General features: G+C 41.2%; 1 protein-coding gene across 2 annotated transcripts in view; it reads right to left on the bottom strand.

Annotated features, from left to right (window-relative positions):
* CD2AP (CD2 associated protein) overlaps positions 1-14,389 on the bottom strand; it is a 76,852-nt gene that overhangs the window by 51,022 nt on the left and 11,441 nt on the right. For both annotated transcript variants that reach the window (XM_054279508.1, XM_054279510.1), the window contains exon 2: positions 3,495-3,655. In XM_054279508.1, coding sequence (XP_054135483.1) covers positions 3,495-3,655 — 161 coding nt within the window. The remainder of the gene's footprint in view (positions 1-3,494; positions 3,656-14,389) is intronic.

Raw genomic sequence — 14,389 nt, 5'->3', positions numbered from 1 at the left:
CCAGTTCTCTTTCTTTTAAAGCACAATGATGCAAGTCAGCACCAAGAACTGCACCTTTTGGGACAGACCATCTCAGACTGCTCATTAACCCAGCAAGTGATGGGCTCACAGAAAACATCCTGGTCCCAGCTGGCACCAGGAACCAGACATCACCAAGCTCTGGTCGTTCTCCAGGATCTCCCCATCAATATGGAAAAGGCTTCAGTAGAAGCCATTAAAACCCAACCAGAAAGTTACCAGATGATGTTATAAGGTACCAAGCATCAGCATTACATCAGCATCCACAAGAAGCTTCCATTAATTCCCTTCTCCACAGGAGTGCTTCAAAGTCACATAGTGCTTAGCACACCCACAGTGTACAACAAATTAACCCAACTAAAACCACAGTCTCAGCTTCCTCTGCTGCACTTCTGACAGCAAAGACCCAACTGCTGCCACTGCATGAAACAAGCCTACCATCACAATTTAAAATTATTTTGCATATTTAGAAGACTTGAGAAATAAAAGGAAGACATAATCAAAAATCTATTTCCTGCTTTAACAACACAAAATGAAGCTGACAGCACTTAGTCATACTTCAGACAGAAAAGATGCATTTGTCAAAGCATGAGAAGTGGCATAAAATGACAGTAAATCCTATGTATGGGCAGAGCCCAGAAGGAGGGAACAGAAGGGGACTGATCTGCTTTAGCAGTGAGGATACAGTCTGAATCTGGGGCATTCAACATATTCAGGCAGCATGCAGCAATAATCCTCCTGTCCACATTTTGCTTGTCCTTCTAACAGGCAAGAAGCAGCCTTGCACTGCCCAGCAGCCAAGGACAGTTTGCAGCTGGCACCAAGGCAACAAGCTCTTTTCCTGCCCTCACACAGGATGAAGAAGAGACAAACTAACAAAATTAGCCAAAAACAACTAGCTTGAATTAGAACCTTCTCCCAATTCTCTTCCAGTTGATGAAAATCAAAGGCTTTTATTGCTTTTTTAAAAAATAATTTATCTTCTGTAATAGCATCTAACATTTTAAAAAGAAAACATGTTTGTCTTTACCCAGTTTAATCTGTCATATTTATTATGTTTTTAAATTTTACACATGAAGGCAAATCTAGGGGATAATACATGCACTTTCAGCTTCAAATTTTAATCTTTTCCAGATCAGCACAAATTAAAATTTACCATCCATGGAGAGGCTATATTCCTGGCCACAGTTCAATTCTTAACAAACCACTGTGTATATATATATTACACCAATAAGCCACAAATTTAACCACATAATGCATTCAGGCCAGATCTTCATTTAATGCATGAAATTACACTCATAACAGGAGAGTAAGATGATCCTTTCAGGAAGTGATAAATATTTAAGTAGAGCCCCAGAATTTTGCAACCAAACCTGTAAAACTTGGTGCAACCCTTAGTACTGCCCACAGCAATTTGTGCTCTCTGGTCACATTTCTGACCTCTTTCAGACTTTTGTTCTCCTTCTCTTTCAAGTGGGTCATGAGAAGTCAGCAATACTCATTTCTTGTCAGCATCCTCACTGTTCTTACCACTCCCAATGGTGGTGGCTGCTCTCAGCAGCAAACCAATAAATCCATCTCTCCAGGGACTTTCCTCATTCACAGGGCCAAAGTCCAGCCCTGCCTGAGCTCATTTCCACCCCCTCCAGCAGGCCACCCACACCTTGCAGGTGTTAGCAGCACACCAGGCCAAGAAGGGGCATTTGAGTTTAGTTGCTGAGGCTCGGTACTTGCAGCAGTCTGGTGACAGAAATGTCCCATAGATCCTGCAGCATGATCCAACAACCCACCACAGCAGCAAATGAGAATGGTTTGGGAGGAGGCACAACAACCAAACAACAACACACCACCAAAACACTTTTCTGCAACAGCTTTCCCAGAAATAGTCTCTCAAACTATCACTTATCTGTAAATTAACTTTTACAAAGAAACTATAATTAACCATGAAGAAAACACACAACTTTCATGCCCCTAACAATTAATGCTTTCCCATGATCTCACCACTGCACAACAGCCTTCCAGCCTAAATATACTATCTTGAAGAAAAGTTCCCAAGATCAGCCTCATAACTGCACTCAGCTCCAGCACCAAGAAGGCAAGTTACCCCTGTTGTCATGAAACAAAAGTGATCATTTTCTTCTACACAACTTCCCTTCTGCTTCTCCAAACCCCTACACCTTCTAGAAAACTGACTGTCCTCTGTAATTCAGGACATCCGACCATGCCATGCACATATAAACAGCTGAAAAGTTAAAAACACCTGCAGCTGAGATGTCAGGATGGAAATAATTTTAAACAAAATTTATAAAAGCCACAGCTGCAGAAGGGCAAGAAAAGACCCAACAAGCATGGTAATTAACACAGAAACATGTCACATCCGACCCAGGACAAATTGCTGACACACAGAGCAGAAAAGAGCCAAGGCTGATGCTTTCTCCCTACACAGCACTTGAGAGCTTATTAAGAACATCAGCACAGTGATCATCAAACACCACTTGAGGTCAAATTACTATTTATACAGGACTCAAAACCCGAAAATGACTTTGAACTAAACTACCAACAACTTGAAAATGTTAGACAAGTGAAAAGCATTTGTACAAACTTTCCCTTGGTAGGAGACTCTCTCTGAGAACAACTGGATTGTTCCCATCAGTTTTAAAAGAAAAATCTTAAAACCCCTCACAGTAAATCAGAAAATAATAATTTCACTTTTTCAATTTTTCAGAAAAATTGTCAAATTTAAAGTAAGTGTAAACAAGTGTTTATAGCACTGGACCAATATCCCCTTAGGTTTTTGCAACATGAAAGTGCCACAGTAAGATACAATGGACAATTCTGGTTTGAAAGGAATTAACTTCACTTCAAAAGGGGCAGGAATACCTACATTCACTTGGACTGTATAGAAGTGTTACACCAAGGAGTTTGCAGAGTCACAAAAAAATTCAGTGCCAGCAGCAGAGTCCAGGGTAAAACAGAATTGCCCCTTCAAATAAAGCAGCTTGATCCAGGCTGAAGAATCCACATCAGCAAAGCCTGAGGATGTGGATCCTCACAAAACTGAGGATGCAGTTTTTCATTATAGATGAGCTATGACCCCACTTTGCCAACTCTCTCATGGCTGGATGTCTTATGCAGGGGTAGGTTTAGGGTTTTTTTTATATTCTTGTTTTTTTAATCAGTTCATCCCACTAAAGCAGATAACCATGGCTACAGACAATTTGGTTGAAGTCAGAGTGACACAGAACACATAATTCAAGGATACAGGCCAAAATAAATGCTAAAGTAAGAACAGACAGCAGAAGTTAATTTTAAAAAAATCTACAAAAGCATATTAAAAAATGTTAGCACCTTGAATGTCTTCCCATTAAAAAAAAAACATCCTGTTACAAATACAGCCTCTATGTATTCCAACTATTTCAGTAACAGTGACCCAGCCACACCACCACAGTAAAATCAAGGAAATGCACAAAACTCACCTTTACAAAATTGTCAGGGAACATGCCCCTTCTGCCATTTAACTCCCCTTCCAGCCATCCTTCTTCTTCCAGTTTTTTCACATTCCTGATGATCTCCCCAACTCGGATTGTTAACTCATCATCGTGCACTGCATCATAGTCATATTCCACAATATAGTCCACTAAAAAGAAAAACAAAAACACACACCATGAATACAACCCAGACTGGGAAATGCAACTTGAAAGCCATGCATGTTCAAAAGGCAAACCTAACAATGAATGCTAACAACAACCATCTCTCTCACAGCAATGCTCATTTGTGAACTGTGACATTCCCACGTATTTTTGAGAGGGAGACACAACTGGATAGTCACCTGTTAGAATAAATTAAATTTAGGAAGAGGACACCAGGTCATATTTTTGTGGTGGTGGGTAAGTTTTTGTTCATGTCTCGTGGAAGGAATTGCTGGCAATGATTTTTTTCCCCACCAAGTTCCAGCTGAAGATTTACCAATTATGAATCACTGCCCACAGGGCAAGTGCTTCTGACTCAGTGCCCATTTGGGGCCAAGGATCAGACACTGTGTGTATGGTACATACTTGCAATGCTTTGTTAATCCTCATACTTGAGCCTGCTACTATATCTGCAAAAAACTAATTGCTCCACACACAGAATTTTTGCAGGTTTGATCCAAGAAATTCAATACAGCCAGAAGGTGTGTGATTGACAATATCGTACAACTTAAATTGCAAATATGTAAAAAAAGACCCTCCTTCAGAGTAATTTGGTTTGTCTGAAGTAGAATAAGCAAGTGAGCTTTACTTTTGATACAGTTAAGTTTACTCAGAGGAGGACAGCAGTGTATTCACACACTTGTCCATCTGTTGCACAAGATCCAGGAGAGTTGCTCACTGGCAGCTTGAGGCTTGTTTGGCAATAAAGACTCATTTGTTCATCAAGAAATTCTGTTCATGCCTGAAATTTCCACAAACCTGCAGCAATCAAATAATCTTCCCTCTCACTCAAATTCAGTCAAATATCCAGGCACTGCCAAATGTTAAAACACTGTCCTCAATGAAACCTCCCTCTCCTATGCAGATCACAATGCACAAGAGCACAAGGTTAAAAGACAGAAATTCTGAAAGGTTGTGCAAGTTTTTTTCCCAGGTTAATCTATTTTATCAGTGCATGATAATACCCAAAAATTAATTAAAAATGAAGGAATCAAATAGGAAGAAGCATTATTTCCTTGTTATTGAACTTAAGGTTGCATTAAACCAATGTGTAATTCTGATCAGTGGGCAGTTTTAATTACAAGTGCAGCTGCAGTGATTGCAATTAAGCCTTTATCCCTCTGCTGCCTACAGACAGCCAGAAAACCCTTAGTGAAAAACAGAACTACATGATGGTGCCATGAATGCAAGAGATGCTTGAATGATATGTCAGGCAAACTATTTTCTGAATGCACCCTTTAACAAAGGAACCAGCAGACATCAACATGAAGACTTAATTTTGCCAGAGTTAATGTGAAGATTTTTGAAGACTCAATTTTTAAACTTTCTTCCTTTAACAAAAAACAATCATTTTCTTTCTTATGCACAGAAGTTATCACCAGAGTTGTCTGCCTATGATATGCACTTGGAACTTCTAGCACATCTTTCTGTACTGTAGATATTTACCTTTGCCAAATGTACTCTTTAAGCTTGTTTCAAAGCATCATATTCCCCCATTACTGCCTGCAGCAAGCAGAGCAGTCCTGTCTTGCTTCTGCACACAATTGTCTCTTGAGTGGCTGACAAAATATTGCCAAACATACACGAAATTCTGGCAGTCACAAATCATAAAGACAACAGTCATTCATCACCTAAGAGTCTGCAAATGAAAACATCACCTTCCAACCAAAGCAACCCAGCCATTCTGGAAACCTATAAACATAGGAAAATGTAAGAAATATCCATGTTGCATATTTCTCTCATGATATACTGTTTTGACGCACATTAGCACATAGCATATCCCATAGAACAGTTTTACAAAGCTAAACATGGAAAATGGATCACAACAGTGTAAGTCATGGCAAATGCTCGCAGCAGTGACTTGAACTGCCAAACACCTGGTCCTTTTTCCACAGCAGCAGTAGATAATCACACCCACACTGTGTCAACATGAACCAATTCTACTGAAAGCTTATTTATTCCCTTGGGAGAGTGTTCCTGTATTTGTGTTTGAAATGCACAGAACATTCATTTGGTCACCCTTCCAGACTACAAAACACTTACTTAGTCATGCCACCAAGAAACAGAGAACCTGAAAAACCTCCCAGTCATCATCCACATGTCTTTATGTTCCAAAGACAAATAGTAGTAAACAATCATCAGCTTCTTACACTTGAAATTGAGGTGCTGAATTTCCTCCTGTATTTGTGAGTGATACCCAAAGCCACCCTTGCACTCATGGATACATAGACAAAACAGGTATGAATTCTGTTACCTGTCTGTGGAAGTGGAAGGGACCATGGGGAGTATTAAAATACTTTCATCCCATAGATTTTTTTTCATATGATGGCAGAGGATCAGCAAGGAGCTACACATCCCATGTCTTGCTACCATGTGGCCCTCAAGAACACTTACAAGTTTTGTTTTTCAATATTAGCAAGTAGCACTAGTTGAATCACCTGGTGATGGGCAAGAAACCTCTGTACCGCCGAAACAGTCCAGATTCAATAAATCTCTGAAAAATACTAGAGTATTATATTTACCCAAGTAAAAACAGAGTCCAGCAATGACAGAAAATGTTTTTAAGGAATCACAACTCCTCACACAATCACTCCTTATAATAACACTAACTAGAAATTACATTAGTTTACTGATTATACTTCCTAATGCATGTAGTAGTTCTGAATGCTTCAGGTTCTCACTTTTAAAAATTTTACTCAAGAACAGATACACTGCAATCAGTCAGCAGTAAGGTGGACTCCAGCAATAAAAGCTGGTCAAAACTGTTTTTAAAAATTCTCAACTGGTAGAAGGTGCAGAACCCCTCAGCACACAAGCTATCAAACTCCCCTAATCTTATCTCCCTTCTGCTTTTTACACTGCTTTCTCCTTTTCAAACCTCACTCAAATCAATTATCTGGAGCTTAAAGTCCATAACGATCAAGTTTCAAATGAAAAACAGTCTTAGGCTTAAGCAGGAACACTGTGAGGTTGATTGTGCTTTTCTAGCACATCCAGAAACACTAAAGTTCACCTGAGAGGGGAAGACAATTTCCTCATGAGTTTTCACAGTATCTGCACACAAGAAAGGCTGAAAGAGCTGGGAAAAGGCTCAAGGATATGTCATCGGTCAGGGTGTGCAAAAGACCAAGCAGTGCCCAATGAAAACACAAGAGGCAGTGGGACAAAATGAAAACAAACAAATGCCACTTAAACATATATAAACACACTGTCATCTGATGACAGCTTTCCAACATACTCAGGAAACCTTCCAGATGGTGTTTTTTGAAGGTTCTGACCTATTTTCAGGGGCAACTGACTGATTAAAATCAACAGAGCTACAAAAAAAATTACTGACTGGATATATTTGGAGGAAGATGGCTCTGTGGGAGGGGTCTACTCAGCTCTTGCTTTTTAATAAGATGACAACCTCACTAACGAAACAGGAGTGAAACAATTGGTTGGGCATTAGGAAGAAATTCTTCATAAAAGGGTGAAAAGAGCGATCATATATTGGAATGGCCAGCCCAGGGAGGTTGTTTAAGGGAAGACTGAATGTGGCACTTAGTGGTCTGGATGGTGTTTGGTCATAGGTTGGATTCCATGATCTCAGAGATCTTTTCCAGCCTGGCTGATTCTGTGATAAAACACACCAAACCCATCAAAGCCAGGCAGCAGCAGCTACAGACTATGTTATTCCCCACAGCACAAAGTGTCCTACCTAGCACCTCTGACAAAACAGCTCCCACTGTCAGCCAAGTCAGCAACACCGCCTGCACCATGCATTCAGCCACTGCTGGCACAGCTGGACTCCCCACTTGGCCAAACCTTACACAAGCAGCTCTTCTGCTGCAGCATGGTGTGGCCTTAAAGTCAGGCGTCCGGCTGCCAGGAGGAGGAGGGCGGCCAAACACCCAACTGCAAATGTGTGAGCACTCCTCGGCATGCAGAAGGCTTCCGGCTGTGCTCACAGCGGATGGAATTGCTGCTGGTCGACGAGAGTAAAGAGTCCGGACACTCACTGGGGACTTGTCAGATTTATTGTAGCACCAGGAAGTGACAGACACCCAGGTGTTGAATCTAACCTGTCTACCAGTGTGTGCCCAGAACAAAAGGTGCAACAGGGTTATAAAGGGGAGGAGGGATCTCAGGGAGGGGTTTACAAAGGACCAATAGGGGAAGGTAGGGGAGTGAACTTAGGATAACTGACATGAGGAAAAACCCAGCAGAAACAATGTAGAGGGGCCCCGGAGCCACAGCCAATCAAGTCTCCCTAAGCACAGAAGATTCTGGCAAACTAGGAGGAGTGGGGAATGATTGACAGGGCCCAGGGAGGAGAACAAATTCACATATAAGGAAACAGGGGAGGGGAAATCATATAACAGCGAGGATTGACATAACTGTGGCGGGAGTAACCAAGGTAACCAAATGACACACAATACCATGGCGGGAGTTGCCATGGGAACATAATAACTGACAAAGCTAAGGCAGGAAAACCTGGGAGGGCAGAACCATTACAGAAAATGGGGGAGCAATTAAACAAACTAACAGAACACACTACAACAATCTGCCAACCACATCCCAGTGCCAAGGCAGAGGCCAAGTCTCCCAAAAAGCATGGCCACATTATATCCATCTTCTCTGATTTTAAACAAAGGATGCCTTCAGCTACTCAGACACTTTCTGAAGTTGCCTATAAGAGGTAACCAAGTCCCTCTGGTAGCCCTAAAATAGAAATCAAAACACAAATCAAGGAAGAGTGGAAAATATATCAAAATTCTAGCATGTCTGTGTCTTCAATAGGAATAGGCACTCATCCAGCAAAGAGCACAATTTTACATTCTTGGTACTTTGTTTAGGGTATTACAATGTTGTCAGAACCCAGTGACTTTTCTGTAGTAGACAAAAAAGACAAACCAGATTTAAAATAAAGTCCATTAAAAACACACTTTAATAGCTTATCCATTTTTTAAAAAGATGGGAAAGGGATTAATCAGATAACTGAAATCCTTGTATATAATGGGAAGCCTTGCTGAAATTTGCTGCAGGCCTGGAGGGACAGAGTCCAATTGTGAAGCAGCAAGAATTGCTGCAGCGCTCCATAAAGGTCTCTTCAGGCAGGTTTCAGGCCAGTTCAAAGTAATTTATTGGAACAACAACCCTGGAAAGTCGTGTGACCTCCAGAAGTACCTTGCCAGCAGAACTGCAGTTATGTTAGAAACTGAGATTTTGCTTTTCCAATTTATCACAACAGACAGTTGCTAGATGAATAAAACAGACTTCATTAGTACTGTTATTTCCACTTGTACATTTATCACATAAAACCAGCCAAGTTTAGTCTCCTATAAAACAAAGCCTAACAATTTTGTTATTACGTATGAATAGAGTTACAAAGATATTTTATTTCATCTTGTCACAGACCAAGTTTGGACTAAAGACAAAAGAACCACAGAGGACACAATCTTACCCTTTTCACTACCATACTCTTCTTCACAACTCTTTCAAAATCAGATGTTGAACTTCAGGAGAATGATCTTTCCAACTGCTTTCCCACAAAAATGCTTCTACCATTTATAAGCTATAGGAATTCCAGCTGGTTTAATACTAATGTAATAGTATATGTTCAGCCACTTAAGACAGATCTTAACACTGAAAAAGCAGCTCAGGTGTTTAAACACTGAACAATGAAAACACTTCTGTAAGTGTTAAACATAAGACGTGGTTATAAGAATGTTTTCTTTCCACTTCAATACCATATAATTTCCTGTCATCCTGACCTGAGTCACTGATGACAACCCAGATGCTTAAATAGTAAGGCCTGACAGACTTCCCACTACCCTTAAAATTCTAGCTCCTGACCTCAAACTGTCTTTGTTTTGTCTACAAAGCTCCCCTGTAAAGACAGATGCACAAGGTGAGCACCAGGGTTTGGGAACCAAAGACAAATCCCTCCTGGCCAAGAGCTCCCACTGCTCTGCAGCCAAGCTCCCTCCAGGCTCTGCTTCACACTCCTGATTACAAATGACCAGAATGACCAGTTCCCCAAAGATCCAAGTATTCCTTTGGGGTACAGATGTAGGCTTGCTCTCCCTCAATCGGAGAGGAGTGCCTCACATGTCCCACTATCAGGGAAACCACTCTGAGCACTGGTCTTGTGCAAAAGTCCTTGCCTTCCCTCCACACCCCAATAACCATCCAACTGAGAAACACCTGAAGGACTGAACCTTGAACAGATAGAAACATTCAGTATTTCCTACTTCCCTTCTCATGATGCCCAATAAAGCTACATCACCAACAGAGTGGGGAAACCCATGGAGCTGTATTTCCAAGGCAGCTTAACCCAAGGATGTTGTGATCCCCTGCTTTCTTCTGTGTGCATTCAGGCGTCCCTTCCCCCTGCTCTCTGCTTAAATTAGTAGTTATTTATAATACTGGGGAATCAGATAAAGAAAATGGTTCAAGAGAAAACTTGTAGCAACAACTTTCACTACAAGTTTATCGAGAGATGTCTATAGGACTGCTCCAAACCCACTTTAGATCAACCTCTACATCCCTGTTACATCCCAGATCAAGAGCACCCTGCTCAGTGAAGCTCCAAACCACCCTCATTTGTGGTGGTTCAGTTCAGTGTGGAACAGTCTCACAAAGTAATCTGGAATTTTCACTGAAACTAAACCCAGGAACACACTTGATGCACATTAATCTTTAACAGGCATTGTGTCCATGGGACAAGACTAAAACTACAATGATATAAAAATGTCCAAAACTTGAAATCTGAATATGGTCCCTCACATGAGCAATTTCCCCCTACAGATCCACTCAACTTGCCCCTCCACGACTTGCTGCTTTGCTCAAAGCCAGTATCTGCCATGAAATCACATCCCAACACAACACATCATTGATATAAGGCCACTGGATTCTTGTCAACTCTGATGGTAAGGATGCAGTTCCATGCTATTATGAAACTGAACAAGTGCAATTAGGTAATGGACAGCATGCAGTCCACACATATTTAACCGTACAGTCACCAGTTTTGAGCCACACCACACAGAAGAGCAGACATTTCACTGGGCTGAGCCATGCAGAGCCATCACACTCACGTTTCACGTGGAGGACTTACAAACAGTTGCATCACAAGGGCTACAGCAAGCGTTGAGCAGCACCAATGACATGTTTTACCTTCACAGGAGCTCAGAAGGAGGTCAGGTGTCTCCTGTACAGCCCCTGGAGTGGCAGTGACACATGGCAGAGCCATTTCTACCTGTGCCTCTTCCCCAGGGAGCCACACCAGTTGTGCCAGCCCCAGTCCAGATAAACAGCTTTATACCAAAGCAGTCACACCTCCTCCTGCTCCTGAAGCTTTGATCCCATGTGCCAGCCAAGCAAACTCTGCTGCCAAAAGGAAGGGATGTGGCAGAGGAGGTTCTCCGCAGTTTAAGACAATGCTGACCTCATTTATTCAAATATTGATTTATGGCCTTATTCTAAGCAAAATGCCCAGAGCCATGAGAATTCTTTCATTGGTTTAAAATAATACAACACAATGCCAATAAAATAGAAATATTTTCATGCCGTTTTATGTACATTTTCTTTTAAGCGCACACAATTAATTCCCAAACAGCTGCAAGCTAATTATTCCAGTCATGAATTATTTCAAAGACAGAGAACCTAAATCTGTACAATTTATTAGTTCAGGTTGCTGGGCAAACAAACAATCCTTTCAAGCAGGATGCCTCCAATACATACAAACACACAGTGTTGGACCCAAGCTGATTCTACATAAAACCAGCTCAGCTATGTCCACGCAGTCTCTGGAAGCACCACAAACACCCTGCTGTCACCCAGTGGGGACTCAGTTTGGATACAACAGGATTTGCTCTGTTTAAAGTAAGTTCATGTTGAAGTGAGTATGAGCCTTCAGTCTCCTCAACACACCCCATCCCAGAAGGCTCAGCAGTTCAAAACAGTATTAGATGAGTGAGGGCAGTCAGACACTGCTGCACTCAGGCTAAATTCTGCTCAACAAATCCCTTTCTGCTTCCTCAGCACATGGGCTGACCAGCCAGAACTGTTGGATATGTGATCGTTTACAAGACCTGTTAAAAACTTTGTAAGTACTCTCTAGTGCTCACACTGAGGATATTTTAAGCTGCTATAAAGATAGCTTTTAGGAAAAAAAATAATTAAGTGAGAATAAACACACACCACAGAGAAAACCAGCAACAACAAGCAAACCAAAAAATGGCAACAAAGCAACTTTGAAACTCAGTATCTCCTATCTCATGTGAGTCTTTGCTTCCCCACACTTGAGCACCAACAGCCCTGCCACTGTCAGCTTCCCACGTTAAGCCCTTTGAGCTTAAAGGGAAAAAAACCACCATTGCAAGAGAGGAAGGAACAAGCTGGCACAAAGGCACTTCTGCTATTTCCTATTTGGTCTCATCACATTTTCTCCTTTCTAGCAATAACTACTTTATTACATCCTTACAGTATATACTTTTTCCCAAGGTCTGCACTGACAGGATTAGAGGCACTCATTTTAAGCTGACAGAGGGGAAATTCAGATTAGACCTCAGGAAGGAACCCCTGCTGCTGAGGGTGGTGAGACAGCAGCAGGAGCTGGCTGGGGATTGTAGTGTCTGAGAGTTTGTGATTTGGATGTCAGTGGCGTTGCAGTGAGAAGGTACTTTTGGGAGAAGTGTTTAGTGGCTGAGACTAATTTCAGTTGGGCCAACTTTTGCAGAATTTCCTGTCAGCTGTAAAGGTAAAATCAAAAGTGTAAGTAAGAAACTTCAGTGAGGTATATGAGAGATCTCATGGATTATAAGAAATCTGACAAAGTTACAGGATGTCTCTGAAAAGAACATGCTAATGGCAGGGATTTGTTAATTTATTTGTATGTTTTATAACAAAAAACATCATAAAATACATTTGTGTCTGAATCACAGGATAGCTTGGATGACCTTTAAAGAACATCCATGGGCAGGGACACCTGCCACCAGACCTGGTTGCTGCAAGCCCCATCCAGCCTGGCCTTGAACACTTCCAGGGATGAAACATCTGCAGCTTCTCTGAGCAGTCTGTGCCAGTGTCACAAGTCTGTGACAAGGCAACTTTATTCAAAGTTTCTTTTTCCTTTTCTTTCTGTCCACCCTGCAGTATCTGCTAATTTTCCTTACTTATTGTGTAACTTGCTCTGTGCTGCATTACCCAGTTCTAGCTTTCCGCTTAAAGCAACAATTCCTCTACATCCATAGCTTGCCTAAAAAAAGGAAAATAAAAACAAAAATAGCAGTCTACCCTTGAGACAGTCTGAAGCCAGGAGACTTGGGTCTGTCAGCACAGAACTCGTCCATCTGGAAGCCGCCCTGGATCCGCCTGGCATTTTTAGGTTGGGTAAGACACTGGTGCATTCTCCAAGATATGACTCACCATGCATTTTTAATAAAAAGCTTGTGTTGAATTTTACAGCTCAGTAAGAATGCCTGGAATAATTAGGAAAATGAACAGTTGAAAACAGTTTAAAATGTAGGCTTTTCCTCCCAAATTATTTCAACTAATGAGAAACTCATTGCATTCTAACAGCAACCACCTCAAACATCAGTTTCTTGTGCTGGCTCATGTGCAATTAGCAAGAGACTTTGGAAAGGAAACTAAACAGTATAGCAGAAACCCTGCCCAGCAGCCTGCTCTGAAAGACACAAACCACATATGCCTCATTTTCCCACTCCAGGCTCCTGTAATCTTCTGGAGTGCATTATAGTGCTTAACACTGTATAAGATAAAACACAACTGAAAACTGAATGTTTGTCAATTTTCACTTACCTAAAGCAAATTGTCTTCACACATACCGTGAAAATTTTACAACTGTGCTGTAGATGATAAGTCACCACTGACAACCACATGGGAAGAAAACTGTTTTAGGGATACCTCACTCCAGATTTATCAACTCTACAGGTACCTCATCATGTCTCCTCCTACATTATCAGAAATACTTGTCTTAAACTCAGTCATAAATTTAATAAATGTTACAATTGTGGATTTAATTTAAACCCCACTTCTATGAGCAGCATTGCTGGGCTCTTCCCTTTACAGCACAAGACATGAAATGAGAAGTATTAGAATAAAACCTCAACTACCTCCAGGTATTTAATACTTTATAAGGATAGAGGAGGTCAAAGCATTTTGCCTGGGAAGTGACATGAAGCAGAAAGTGATGGTTTGTGCTGCAAGTTATTTCCTTCAGTCAGAGTAAGAAACCAGCCCAGAAACGAGAGGTGACACCTGCAGGAAAGGCAGGAAATATCTCCATGAGCGGAAGTGAAAAAATGCTACTAATTCACATTGCAGAGAAAACCAGGGATCTTTGAGGGCACAGGGGAACAGATTTCAAAAAAACCACACCACATTTTCTGAAGCCACGACTCAGACATTGTTCCATATATAGATTTATGCCTCTTCCTCTGTTCCTTCCTTAAGTTAATTTTGTAACATCTATTTGGCAAAACATTCAAGGTGAGTCACAAAACACCAAATTACAAGTTCTGCTAAAACAAAGCCATGCCAAAAAGCACTGAAGAACAAAAGAATCATATCTCATCTATATTTTGTTCAAATCCAAAGCACCAAATAAGCAGTGAAAGTACCTTAAGGTCAACACCGTATTTATTCATGTTCCCTTAGAGCCTTCACTAGATAATTAG

Source organism: Melozone crissalis, unplaced genomic scaffold, assembly GCF_028551555.1.
Source record: "Melozone crissalis strain CALT ecotype California unplaced genomic scaffold, PUWL_Pcris_2 ptg000027l_1, whole genome shotgun sequence".
Lineage (NCBI taxonomy): Eukaryota > Metazoa > Chordata > Aves > Passeriformes > Passerellidae > Melozone > Melozone crissalis.
The sequence above is the reverse complement of the archived record's forward strand: the minus strand, read 5'-3'. Positions and strand labels throughout refer to the sequence as shown.